Genomic DNA, 14,395 nt, shown 5'->3' on the forward strand with positions numbered 1-14,395 from the left:
TTCCTGGTTGCTGTGACGACAGTCGTTACAGTCGTTAAGACTACCTGTGGCCAAGACTGAACGACCATCGTTGGTATCTTCACCTGAGGCCAATAGGTTACGTTTGTTGAGTTTCCTGGGAAGTGATGAAAGGACAGCATTGTAAGTGGGGGATAAGTGGTGGCGTAGACCCCCTCCCCTGTTCAATGACGGCTTCTCCACCCTGGTGTAGATGCTTCCTTGACACCTCTTTCAAACCATCCATCTTCTCTGTCTAAAATGTGCACCTGGTGGTCCTCAAACGAGTGTCCTCTGTCCTTCAGATGTAAGTAGACTGCAGAGTCTTGACCTGAGGAGTTGGCCCTTCTGTGTTGAGCTGTGTCTGGAGTATCAGAGAAACTCAGGAGGATTTTCAACAAACACAACATCCCTGTGTTTTTTAAACCCAAGAACACACTAAGACAGATGCTGGATCACCCCAAAGACCGCACACCCAAACACAAGAAAAGCAATCTAGTGTATGCGGTCCAATGCAGTGAGGAATGCACAGACCTGTATATTGGGGAGACTAAACAACCACTACACAAACGCATGGCTCAACACAGAAGGACTAACTCCTCAGGTCAAGACTCTGCAGTCTACTTACATCTGAAGGACAGAGGACACTCGTACATAAAATTGACCAAGTCCCTCTTGTTAAGATAATTTCCCCTTTTATATAGCAGTAATCTCTGATGCTCTACAGACATGTTGACTCAATTTTTGGATGTATATTAAGACCTGGAGAGGGTGTGCAGCCCCCCTTTGCGTCTAATTTTTCCCAGTATTGCAGTGAAAAATCCTTTCTGTTGACCCAAATGCACTGCTGTAAAAGAGACGTGTAAAAACTGTTTACAGGACATTTCAAACAGCAAACAACATCAATTATGATTCTTCTTATTATGACTTTTCAACTGAATAGGTACAATCTTTGGGTCCCTTTATCCAGTTTAATAATACATCCATGGTCACTCATGGACTGGAAATTAGGACACTAAGTTTGACAATCTGCTGTCAACCATCAGGCCTAGCTAGCATCACAGGAATGACCCCCAGCTACAGGGAATCCACTGGTCCTGTCAAATCGCTGATTTGACAAATCGCTGACATCCTGTCAGCCTGTGGCCCTGCTGAGGTGTTATGGAAGACCAGGATGCTTCAACGGCGGCCTTCAGCTCTTCTGCATTGTTCACTCTCATGTCTTTCATCTTTCTCTTGGCGATGCCCCATAGATTCTCTGTGGGATTCAGGTCAGATGAGTTTGCTGGCCAATCAACCACAGTAATCCCATGGTCATTGAACCAGGTTTTGGTACTTTTGGCAGTGCGGGCAGGTGCCAAGTCCTGCTGGAAAATGAAGTCAGCATCTCCATAAAGCTGGTCTGGCAAATAAATCCCTCCGCCATGATGCCCTGGACCTAATCAGGTGCACATCTTCCAGAAGCTGAAGGTGCCAACCCCTATGTTTTTGTAGGAGACTAAGCATTTCACTTGGTGAGTGGCAGGATGAGGCCATTCCCTAGGCACAACTTATCACCTGAGTAGAAGATCTTCGATGAGTGTACCTTCGGCATCCTGGCTTTACAGCGGTGACTGTACAGAAGAATCCTTGGAGCGTCACCTGACGTTGCTGAAGTTCGTGGTAAAGGTGACATGCCCTGAGTCAAGAGAAGCACTGGCTGTAAGAAAGGCGTTCACTCTGCAGGTGAAGTGTCCTGGCAACATGCAGTTAATAGTCTTAATGTCCTTCCACCATCCCTCTGATGACCCAATATCTCCTCAACCTATCAACAGCGTCAATTCAAAACAAAGGCTCTTTTAAGAGCCACTAATATATTCAGTGGAAGAGAATTATTCCAAACAGTACATTTATAAAACATACTATGTCTGTATCGTGTCATTGTCATTTCATATTGAGCAAAATAAAATCAAATGTATTGTTTTTACAGTTAGATGTGTTTTGTCAACAGCAAACTACATGCTGATGTTATAATATCACAAAATATGATGAAGACATATGAGGTAACTGCTCTTCTTAATATTTAAATATTCATAAAGCAATGCAGAACTAGTATTTACAATGATTTCAATAACTGGATTACAAATAATTCAACTTATTTTCAATAAAACATTATTATATATTATATATCTGTCTGGTTGTAAATGATTATTTCTTGTATAGTGTAAATAGTGTGTTAATACTTCTACAATACTGCATCTGTTCTTTTATATTCCTTAGTGCTGCTATGTCAACCAAAATCTCCCTTATTGGGGATTTATACATTTACATTTATTCATTTAGCTGACGGTTTTGTTCAAAGCGACTTACAATTGCTATATATGTCAGAGGTCGCACGCCTCTGGAGCAGCTAAGGGTTAAGTGTCTTGCTCAGGGACACATTGGTGGATGTGTCACAGTGGGGAATTGAACCCATCAGCACCCAAAGTTATATCTTATCTTATGCAATTGGAAACTAGGCTAGTATTTACAATTTGACTATGTTCAAGAATAACTTACATAAAGGAAGCATCTATAAAGTGAACAGGATTGGTCCCAGCACAGAACCTTGTGGAATTCCGTGACTAACTTTGGCGTGCATGGAGGATTCATGATTAACGTGTGTGTGTGTGTCCGTCAACACCAACACCAACAACAACAACAACAACAACACTGGACTGAAACTTCAGGGAAAACTCGCATGTCTTTCCTCTGCTGATCACAAGTCTTGAGAACGCTGCATTCAATGAGGACATTGTCAGATTCACAATAAAAGCCAGATTACAATTTCTTCCTACCAGACTCAACCTCTCTGTCTGGTTCCCTACAATTCAGGTCCCTGACTGTCTGCATCACACCACAGAACAGATTACTGAAACAGTGCCACATATCTTGAATGGCTGCCATGTACTAAGGCTGAGGCCCAGGTTTGAGTCCGATCCGTGGCCCTTTGCTGCATGCTGCATGTCACCCCCCTCTCCCCGGCATGTCACTCTTCAAACTGTACTTGTCAGGATCACTGGCCAGAAACCCAGAAGCGAGTTAAGTGGAGGAGGGTCTGAGCTCCAATAGAAGCAGTAAAATCCTGCATCTGTGGGGGTCACTAAGTCATTTATTTTGAATCACAAATAATGTATTTTTCATTGTAATTAGTGCTATTATTTACATTAAAAAGATTAAATTAACATGTTTTCCTGATGAACTACGCTGCACCATCAGCCACTTTGGTGCGCTATACAGTTGTGACCGAACTCTATTAGGCTCTGTATTGACTGCTGCTTGTTTGTTTAATATTACTGGCTTTATAATGCATCCTACAATTAGTTGGCTACAACGCTACATATGATAATCTGTTTAACTGTGTGCCGGTGGCAAGCAGTGTTCAAAATAATAACTCCTTAATATGATGCCATAAAGGGCGGAATTGCGGTCTCTCCTTGATCAGTAGTCTTTGATGGCATTTTTCAGATTAAATTTAAATGTTGTTGCAATGTCACGGAAGTCTGGGGCAAGTAGTGGACTGCTGTGTGTGTGTGTGTGTGTGTGTGTGTGTTTGCGTTAGACCCCCACGAAGCTCAGATTATAACTCGAACCCTGGACACATGTGAGACTCAACGTTCCAGCGGAGACTGAAAGTGAAACCGGGGTATAAGTAGGGCCTCAGAGCAGCAGGATGAGGTGTGTAGATTCTTTAACGGGCAGCAGGCGTATCAACCAGAGAATTAATGCCACCCCTCTGACTGCTCCCCGAGAGAGAGAGAAAGTACAAACAGACAAACAAAACCAAAACACACACACACACACACACACACACACACACACACACGGCCCAAAAGAGAGGAACCAAAAATAAAACCCTCACACCAGGCTGTAATAAACAGTAAGTAAACTGACTCACTGTGGTGCTTTACATCGGTTGACCAGGAGAGCTGCACAATTCACGTCCTGCAGTGAAAATGTCACAGATGATTTATTGTGTTGCCTGTGTTTTGTCTCTATGACAGTGTGGGTCAGTGTAAGGAGGTGGACAGTGCTGCGAGGACACAACAGGTCCCAATGTCTCCCTCTGATTTTCTGGACAAGCTGATGGGGAGGACATCTGGATATGATGCCAGGATAAGGCCAAACTTTAAAGGTATGCAACTACCTAGTTATACGTTTGTCTGGAAGTGAACTTCCCCTGTGAGGCACTTTTTCATAATCACATGGATAGATTGTGTAACAGCAAGATGATGATTTTGGACCAGTCACCACAGCTGTGATCTTCTAACGCAGTGAGCGTGGATGCACACTGTTTCCCAAATGTCAAACGTTTTATGGGAACATGAAAACCTTTTGTTGTGGAACTTCACTTGATCTTGAGCTTAAACTTTTACCATATCCTAGGTGACAACAGACAAAGCAACGTGTTGAATTTGTCAGGCACATTTCCAATCAGGTACTTAACAAACTGGACATTTGAGGTTAGCCAGTCAAAAAGAAATCCAAATGTAACTGTTCTTATTACGCTCCAGTTCAGTTCCCCTCCTTGATTGTTCCATACTCCTTTATCGTGCTTTTTAGCAATCATGGCAAGCATTGTCAACATTTCTGAGGGGGCTTTACACAAAAGTGTCTTTACATTATTATAATTATAAAATATAATTTATTTACATGGTGCCAATTCATAACATAAGTTATCTCATTGCACTTTTCCTATTTAGAGCAGGTCCTTTGTAATAGGATTTACAGATAACCAACAAACACATTTAATATAAAACACATCCAGTAAATCACTATTATATCATTGAAAACAAACATTTGAACATGTTCCTGGCGATAAATGGTAGCTTAGTTTGGGGACACAATATGTAAGACAGTACAGTACAGAAAGTATACATTTCTCATATTGCCGGAGGGATGCTCGACAGTGAGAAACTTGTGCTAACATTACTTGCAGCTAACTGTGTTGTCACAGGTGAAGCTCTCAGCCCAAAACAGCTTCAAAGACAGAAGATACTGAAGAGCTCCTTCAAATTTCACTACATTTTTGTTTATAGTTGTTATTTTTTTCCCTGCATTACTGAAGCATGAACTATCTATAGAAGCACGTATTACCTATGACAGAAATACCCTCACCAAAATTGGAAAACGAAGCACAGGAATTGGATTAAGTGCCGCAGACCTAGAGAAGATCACAGCCCACAACATCTTACGACCGCTCAGCCACTACACCTGGTTCACATGTCTCCAGCAACAGGGGTAAGAGAGCCGGGATAAGAGCTAAGGTAACCCAGCTTGAATCCAAGTCTATACTACCCAGCCTGCTCCTGGCCGGTTGCAGGAAAACAAAATGGATGAAATAAGACTCAGGCGTTCTCGCGCTTTTATTCTGTAGACACAATCACTTAAGAGGAAGTGATTATGTGAGAAACTGTTGCTGTCGTGACTGAGATCTATTTCAGCTATCTTGTCGACCGCTGATCTAGAACTGTTGTGTCCTCATCTTTACAGAGAACTGGCCACACATCTTGAAAATAACCTACATCAGCATGCTGTTGAATTCAGCTCAGCATTAAAAACATCTCCCCCATTAAAACAGATGGCAAACCTAGCACTCTAGAGTTGAGTACTACACTCTGCAAATGGATATTTGACTTCATCACAAACAGACCGAAGGCAGTACAGACTGACAGTTCACATTAGGAAGAAATCGTCAGTCTAGAAGAGTGGTGCACAGAGAACAAGCTACTGCTCAACGCCAGCAAAACCAAGGTGCTGATCGTTGATTGTAGGAAAATGGACACAAATACACACAACGTCTACATCAGCGGAGCTGAGGTGGAGCAGGTGAACAGTTTTAGTGTCCTGTGTGTGTATTACAAAGGGGCATTTCATTGGCGAACCATGTGTTAAATAACTGAATAAGTTAACCTTGAACCTATATCATATATGCATCTATTGTAATCATTCTATCTTTCACTCTGCAGGTCCTCCAGTCAATGTTTCCTGTAACATTTTCATCAACAGCTTTGGCTCCATTGCTGAAACCACCATGGTATGTAACAGAGATACTGCATGGAACTACAGTAAATGAGGTTAAAGGCAGACACATTGTACACAAATGTGTTTAAGATAAACCTTGTTTCATCAAACAAAATCTAAAATATATAGTCATCTACAGGTATCCACTTACAGTGCTTTCAGTTTCTGCAAGGATCTGAACTTAAAACATTTCCACGAAAACCATTGGTGACATAGTAAACATGGCAATGTTACTGTTTGGGCATTAGAGGTGAAAAGTAAGCAGCATTACGAGTATTATTATTTGTGAGCTTAAAGTCAGGGTAGGCAAGTAGTTTCCAAAACACTTTGTCATATTTGTTGAAACTGTCTTTATACACCAATGCATGTTAAAAAGTTAGGTGCTCTGAAAAAGAGAGTATAAAAACCAGGTGTCTGTAGTCCTCTCAGGGCTGCAGTAAACACAGACACTCGTTCCATCCGGACTGCAGTGATTGGCTGGGGCTGCTACAGGAGTTGCCCACATGTGCGCACCCGGTCAGCTCTCTCAGAACTGACGACGCGAAGCGGTCAGACCGGACGTAATATCTGCGTGGCTTTTCAACGATGGTGACAACTGAGGGACCCCAAGGGACTGAAAAGTTACACCGTGGTCGCTTTATTTTGGCGGGACAGGTAATCTGGTAATTTGTTACTTTCATCGCTAGCCAATGTAGCTACATACTTAGCATTCAGCTAAGGGTAGCTACCAGTGCCGGCTGGTGTAGCAAGCCAGAGTAGAGATGATGAATTATCTGGAGCTGCAGCTGAGTTGGAAAACACGCTGACATTAAGTAAGACAATGTAGGTGAAGACTGTGCTGGATTAGTTATTCACCACCTAGGGTTATTGTTATACTGTGTTTACACATATCTTTACCTTGTATCTAATCTGTTTGTGTGTTTAATATTATTGTGTCTGTAAGCGTTGTTTGACTGAATGTTACTCTTTTACAAATGTGGTAATGTAGCTGTACGCTTTTGTAGTTAATGAGAGACATTTCAATGTTAGTGTACATAAACAACGCTGGCTAAAGTATCTGCGTTTCTGGTCTATAAGCTATTACTTATTACTACTTATTACATAGTTTGACATTGTATATAGCTAAACCTACTGTGTGAAAAATCTTTTACTGTAATTAGTGCTGTTGTGCCATTATTTATTTTACCAGTAGTAAAACATACTGTATGTTTTATTTCTCCGGTGCCCTCAGGTCACCTGTAGATTTGGAGTCTTCCAACACCCTGTGCTTCTCACCAGTATACGCTGATCGGACCCTGCTGGCTGGCCTGGATTACAACCACCGTGTCCACTGAAGGTGGAGAAGGACTACAGTTTCATCGCCATCCTCTTCCTCCTCCAACGGTTGTCTGCTACTGAGGAGCTGCCTAGAAGCAGAACCAGGAGACCTGATGATCCCCGTCAACATGGGGTTCAGTCAGGTGTCCCTGCCCCAACTGTGTTGCTAGATACAGCAAAATATAAATCAAAAAGTAATATGGTTGGTTTTGTAATAATGTAATAATGTCAGAGAGGTAACTGTGATATATTTAATCATCTCCACAGCAGTGATACGATGCTACATGGAAAGTCTGAACTGTCTTCATAATCAGTCAACATGCCTCTGGACTGTCTTTCTTCCTGTATATACTTATTTTTAATGATGTTTAAAAATAATCTATTTGTGTTATTGGTTGCAGTTTTAGTAGTATATAATAACAATAAACAAGTGTTATAGGACATTTGGATGTCATTATTTCAGACATAAGACATAAATATAGTTGCTTGATTGTTTATGCTGCAAGTGTAAAGACAAAGCATTTATCATTTTTAATGTTTTATTTAAGAAAGATAGAAAATATTATCCAGTCTCTAACCTCCTGGGAATGAAACAAAAACTATGTACAGGCATTCATCCACACAGTGGAGGGAATTATTTGTGTAGCAGTTAGTGACATTACATCTTCCACCCTGCTAGGATTAAACCTCTGTATTGTCCTGGTGGATCAGGAGAACAGTTGCTTCCAGAAACAGAAACTCAGTATCACGACTCTGTGACCAAGTGCTCCACACTGCCACACTACAAACTGTCTGTCTGCTGCCTGACTGAACTGTCCGTTACTCTGTCCTGGTTCAGGAAGGTCAGCCATGTGTGGTGCATGGAAGGGGCAAGCTGGTCACTGAATCAAAGTCAGTCTTTTTAAACCTATCCAATATTAACATGCTAGCTAGATAGTGAGTACTAAAAGGCAATAAATTAGATGTTTTCTTACCCCTGATGTGAGCCGCTGCACTGCGCTCCTCTCTGCTCGTCACATTCTGCTCGTCCTCCAGCGGTGTCGGCAACGCGTGTTCACGTGTTTTGGGGCCGTGGCTTTGGAAGGAGCCCAGAAGTGAGGGGGTGTTCAGGAACAAGGGAGTTCCTCAAACTTACCTTCCCAGCCTTTAAAAGGCTTTCTGCACTTTGCAGTTATAGACGCACATATATTTTTAAGTAGATACATTTGTCCTTGACAGGATGCTCAATCCTGCCAGTTAAATAAATCAAGATAGTTTAGTGGTGAGCTGGGATTGGCTCCAGCCCCCCGCGACCCTGTACGCAGGAGAAGCGGTTGACGACGGATGGAAGATAGTTTAGTGTAGAGGGCTGACTATTCGGGGCTTTACTCAGTGTGTTGGTGTTGGTGGACCCAAGAGTAGACACAGAACCCAGCAGAAGAGGCAAAAGTTAACAGTGTTTATTAACAAGCATGCTGAAGGAAGTGGTGGCTGGTGGCGCTGACGAGAGCAAGAGGCAGGCAGGCTTGAGATGGTGTGGTCTGATAGTATTTTTCTGTGGTGGTTGGTAAAGGATGTGGAGAAGCAGGCAGATGCACAGGAGATCTGAGACACAGGAAGTGACAACAGGAAAGCAGGTGAATTTTGACCAGGAAGTTGATGAGTTGTTTGGTTAACACATTCTCATTTCCAACTCAGCAAATATGGACACTTGGTCAAGACCCCTTGGCATCACTTTTTAATGCCCTGGGTACCCTTTAGCATAATCTTTGCACATGTAGGGCTTAGTTAGCAATAATACATATGTAACTTCTGGATAGACTTTCAAAATAAAACAAGTGGTTAACATTGTGAAATGTCACAATTTGGTTAGGTTTAGGAAAAGACCATGGGTTGGGTTGAAATAACAACTACGTTACTTACGTAAAATAAATATAAGAATCAATGTTGCCGTTTATTTTCCGCACAGGAAACAAACTGGTTTCCTTGGTGAAAGTCCAGTTTCTGACCCACCCATCCACCTCTTTACTTGGACTTTTCTGTTATTTATATACTACGCCTACTCTTAGCGGTCAAAAGATTACTAAAGGTCTTCCCCCAGTGCATTCAGCTATAATGCTAGAGGGATTCCCAATGCTTTAAAAACACAGAAAACCCCAGAGTGACAGCCACACTGGCTGTGACACAAAGGCAACACGCCGTCCGGCTACTGTCTGCCCGGGCTTCACAGTGAAGAAGGTGGTGAGGGTGGGCTCGAGGGGGGGCACGGGAGGGAAGCCCACGTCCGTGAATCCCTCCATCTTTGTAAAGGGGACGTAGGTGGAAACAGGAGCCCTCAGGGTCATGGGGTCGGCTGCCGCGTCCTCCTGGTAGCGTCTGATAGTGGGGGAACGTGGACAGACAGGGTTTAGCTAGCTGGCTAAGGGCGAGGAACCCCAACCATCTTATCCGGGGGAGCGAGCTCCTGAGCAATGACGAGGCTGCTTGTGGATGGCAGCCCTTTGGATGATGGCGGAGAGCTCCATTAGGACGCCACCATTCATCCGACTCTGCTCGTCCGGAAGCAGAAAACCCAGAGCGTCATTTAGCGAGTAGGTGGGAAGCCACACCTCCTCGTCCTGCACGGCGAAGTTGTCCGCTCACCAGTGTCTCTCATCGGGAGAGAGACCAGCGCAATATAGGCAGCTGACGCCGAGGGGGAGTCCTCGGCCGGCTTGTTCCGGCCCGAGACGAGCCTCACACGGGGGATGGAGGTCTCCGGGCTGGATGAAGCCTGTAAGGCGGACGCGGCACACTCTCATGACGCTGCCGTCATTCTGCCCTCCTCTCTTCAGCTGGCTTGAGGAAATCATCCTCTTCAAGGAAGTCCTTCTTCTCGTTCATAAGCAGCTCTTAAAAGTGCTGAAGAAAAATAAGAATGTCAGGTCTCCCGGCTATTTCTACACAGGGTGAGACTGTGATGGCCACACAGCTGGTGGGCATGAAGCTCTTTAGTGTTGCACGTGCACGCGAGGGATAAACCCACTAGCGATAGCCTTAGAGGGTGAAGCCTATACGAAATAGAACTGCTCTATATACTTGCCCAGAAGAGCAGAATATGTGTCTTATCTAATCGTATCTACTGCAGAAGCCCAATGTCAAAAATATTTTCACATGAATTAAAAAATGACGACTCTGGATTAAGAATCACAACACTCACCTTTGCTTCATTTGGGTTGTCTTTATTTAAGATATGACCAGGAGCTGTTCGTACTGTTCTTTATTAGCACCTACAGTACCAGGAGGGCAAGAAAGAAAAGCTTCAAAATGTGGCCAGACAGGATGACACACTGACAAGCAAAGATAATGACAGAGCGAGGCAGACAGAGATAGAAATCTGAAGAGACAGACAAGCAGACAGGAATAGCAGATGTGCAGTGAAGACATTTAGTAACTCTGACAGCAAATATTTTAAAGTGTTATGAAGTCAGTCCAGGCTGCACACAAGCTGCATTTTCCATTGAAATTATGCACACACACGGACGCAGACCAGGATAAGGATTTTCACGGTATGTTGCCATTAGATTAGACAAAATGTCTCCTCTAGGATTTAGGAGAGCTGCACAGCTGTCCCAACCTGTTCGGGGTTCCCTGACCAGGGGTAAGCGTTAGGACAAACGAGTAGAAATTGTGACATACAGAATGCACTTCAAAGATACTGGTGTGTTAAAAGAAGCTGTGATTCCTTCCACGATGTCATCCATCCACACTTGCAATTTATTATGTACAGTATTTTATTCATGCATCCAGAGCAAGAACGCTTTGATATTTGGTTTATCAACTACTCATTAGGTCAAATAAACAATGCAGCCTTTATAGGCCACTAGCTGGTCAGAACAGGTTTACAGCATGTCTACACAGAAAGTCTTTCTGCCACATTCATCCCTCTCAAGCCCGTCTGGTGGAACCGATCCGCTCCTACATTCATTCTTTGAGCTCTCTACACAGGCTGCATAATGCCTGCACAGACTAAACTTGACACAGAGCCTATTTTTTCACTGCAAGTCTTTTTTCTTCCATTTTATGAGCGTAATTACAATGATTATGTATCAGGCTCGGAGCACCGCCAAAACACAGATGACCTACGCTCAGTGCTGTTCCTGAACGCATCCTGTGTAGACACAGATGGCACTGAAGCTGCTGCCCTACTAATGCGCTGCTCATGCCACGCCTCCCGTGTAGACGTCTCCGCTCAAAGGAAGAAAGAGCTGTTTGCAGCTTCAGCGTTAGCCTGTTAGCATTGACTGATTGACACCAGTGATTGATTGTTAGATAGAGATATATTTTCCCACTTCACTACGCTCTGACACTACTTCACTTTCTGTCATTGTTGGGATCAGTCGAGGCCTCTCTAAAGATGAATTGATGGATGAGTGGCTGAATGATAGAAGCGACAAGGTTTAAGTGCTTTTGGCACCACTGGGAGTTGTTCCGACAGAAATGCCGTGTGTGTGTGTGTGTTTGCTTACATTTGACTTGTATTATTTATCAGACTCCAATGAATTTGTCATGACAGTATACTGTATGTGTTTACACAACACTGTGCCAGCTTGGTGAGTGTGTCATACTGGCCTGGTCTGTGTGAGAGGTTACTTTTTTATTTTGAAGATGTCTGTAGTTTTCTTTTTTAGCATTAGTACCTTAAACAAGCCCGTAAGTGAAAAGAAGCTTGTTCTGGCTTATAGGCTGTATTGCTTTTTGTTGGACAGCATGAAAAGTTCCAGCACAAAAAAGCATTAAGCAGAGGTCTGATAGTAAGAGATAGTCAGAGGCTCTGGTAGTAATGAACATCTCATCTAAATAGTGGGGCGAAATCTCTTGTTTTAACTATTAATTGAAGTGTGTATATTCTTTGTTTTGTCACTTAAGTATGTAGTTTGCTCGTAGTGGTTAGTAAACACTTGTAGCGGGTTGTTCCACAGACATTTAAAGCTGTCAGATGTGTGATTTTAACAGTCGCATGGAGCGAACTTAAAAAAAGACAAGAACAGTGAGTGTAGAGAGTGAGAGCACTGAGAGAGACATGGGGGCCATAGGTCACAGGATTAAGACCTTTCACTTCTCACCATCTGTCTTTTCATTTATCCACTCCTCTAGAAAGAGGAGTAACATAACCTCACTGCATCAGCAACACATTTCAAAATGTTTTACTGACATGCCAGGAAGCATGACTGTAGCAACAATAATTAACAGCTAGGATCTATATAATTAATGGATGGATAAACTGATTAATGGTGTAAAAAAAAAATGGTTTTAATTGTTACTGTCAATAATAATAATTATAATAATGTGTGGCTGCAATGAATTAACTGCTGCAAACTGTAGAATAGGCCGCTTCTCTTGTAACCACCTTGGGAAAACTGCTGAGGTCATTCTAGAGTGTGGCTGTAATGCCCACTTACCTCCAGGTGATACTTGTTTGACTTCTATCCCACGGTCTGGCACTTAATATGACTGCATGTTTTCTAACGCACAGTTTTACCCATTTAAACAGTGACACGTGCAGTATATCTACTGAGCCAAGTTCTCCCATGTCAAAAAATAAGATTGTGTGAATGTTTTGTGAAGGTATATTTATGCAGCATGCCTTAGATTAAAGTAGAATTTTCATGGTAATGCTGATTGTTTTGTGACACAGTTTTCCCTTTTTTAACACTGTGTCATTGAAAGAGAGGAGAAAACAGAGAGGAGAAGAGATACAGCGTAAATTGAATTGAATGCTGAGTATAACACATTATGTACACTGTATGAACACACACACACACACACACAGTGCTTAGAGCCAGGTTGGTTCACTCTGGTCTGTACACGCCATCCACGTTAAACAGATTTACTACTGTTGGACTCTCTTTTTTCATTTGTTCACTCAAGCTCTACATCCCTCTTAATCCTTTCTCTTCTGTGTGGGAGCAGTGTTTAGTCCATATAAGTAAACATGCAGATGTGAACCACAGGTTTGGTTTGTCCTCACAGAAACCATTTCAAGTTAAAAACATGTGGTAGAACAGTTTAGCTGATTTGTTGTTACCTGCACCTTAGCTGGTTGTGATGGTTCTTTAAAGCGGCACTCTTTTTTTATTTGTCTTTATTTCATCATTTTATTTCATTTTGGGGCAGTGGAACGAGCTGGAATTGGAATATACACTCACTTTATTAGGTACACCTTGCTAGTACCAGGTCGGACCCCCTTTGCCTTTTGCCTCCAACAAGGTGTTGGAAACATTCACTCAGAGACTTTGGTCCATATTGACATGATAGCATCACGCAGTTGCTGCAGATTTATTGGCTGCACATCCATGATGCGAATCTCCAGTTCCACCACATCCCAAAGGGGCTCTAATGGATTGAGATCTGGTGACTGTGGAGGCCGCTGGACTCCAGTGAACTCATTGTTATATTCAAGAACCAGCTTTCATGTTGTTTACGCCAAATTATGACGTGAATGTTGCAGCTAAAATTGAAACTCATCGGACCAGGCAACGTTTTTCCAATCTTCCAGTCTTTCCAATATTCTATTCTATTTTTTCCCCAATATTCTGTTTTGGTGAGCCTGCGCGAACAACCCGGTCTCACTCCCAAGTCGTCACATATGGACGCTTGGTCAAGAGCCATAATCGTCAGTTTGTGACGCACCAGGGATCCCTTTGACGTCATAGTTCGACGTATTGAGGGAAGCCCTGTTGTGTCAGTTTTTGATGGTAAAGGCAAGTATGATATTTAAGAGAAAAGACGAAGTAAGGAGGTGATTGGGGTGGATAGAGGGCCAGAACCCGGACCTTGAAGCAGGAGAACAGGGTTTGTGTCCCTTGCGAAACAAAACATTAAATGTTTTTATTTAGGCAAGTGAGGTAAATTGACATTAACATTAGTTAACTTAAGTCTTAAATGACATACATAGCTATTTTAACCCAAACCATGATCTTTTCCTAACCTTAACCAAGTACTTTTGTTGCCTAAACCCAACCAAGTACTTTCTGTGCCTAAACCTAACGAAACTGCAACGTTTCACGACTTTAATTAT

General features: G+C 42.7%; 1 protein-coding gene and 1 long non-coding RNA gene across 3 annotated transcripts in view; one reads left to right on the forward strand and one right to left on the reverse strand.

Annotated features, from left to right (window-relative positions):
• The window catches only part of glra3 (glycine receptor, alpha 3), a 74,893-nt gene that overhangs the window by 19,387 nt on the left and 41,111 nt on the right, over positions 1–14,395 (forward strand). For both annotated transcript variants that reach the window (XM_046048365.1, XM_046048364.1), the window contains exons 2-3: positions 4,020–4,150; positions 5,985–6,052. In XM_046048365.1, the coding sequence (XP_045904321.1) occupies positions 4,072–4,150; positions 5,985–6,052 (147 nt within the window). In that variant the 5' untranslated portion in view covers positions 4,020–4,071. The remainder of the gene's footprint in view (positions 1–4,019; positions 4,151–5,984; positions 6,053–14,395) is intronic.
• The window catches only part of LOC123970352, a 14,188-nt gene continuing 8,573 nt past the window's right edge, over positions 8,781–14,395 (reverse strand). Inside the window, exons 2-3 of the long non-coding RNA XR_006824943.1 lie at positions 10,535–10,604; positions 8,781–8,940 (exon numbers count right to left, since the gene is read on the reverse strand). This is a non-coding gene — a long non-coding RNA (uncharacterized LOC123970352). The remainder of the gene's footprint in view (positions 8,941–10,534; positions 10,605–14,395) is intronic.

Source organism: Micropterus dolomieu, linkage group LG04 (assembly GCF_021292245.1).
Source record: "Micropterus dolomieu isolate WLL.071019.BEF.003 ecotype Adirondacks linkage group LG04, ASM2129224v1, whole genome shotgun sequence".
In the NCBI taxonomy this organism is placed as follows: Eukaryota; Metazoa; Chordata; class Actinopteri; order Centrarchiformes; family Centrarchidae; genus Micropterus; species Micropterus dolomieu.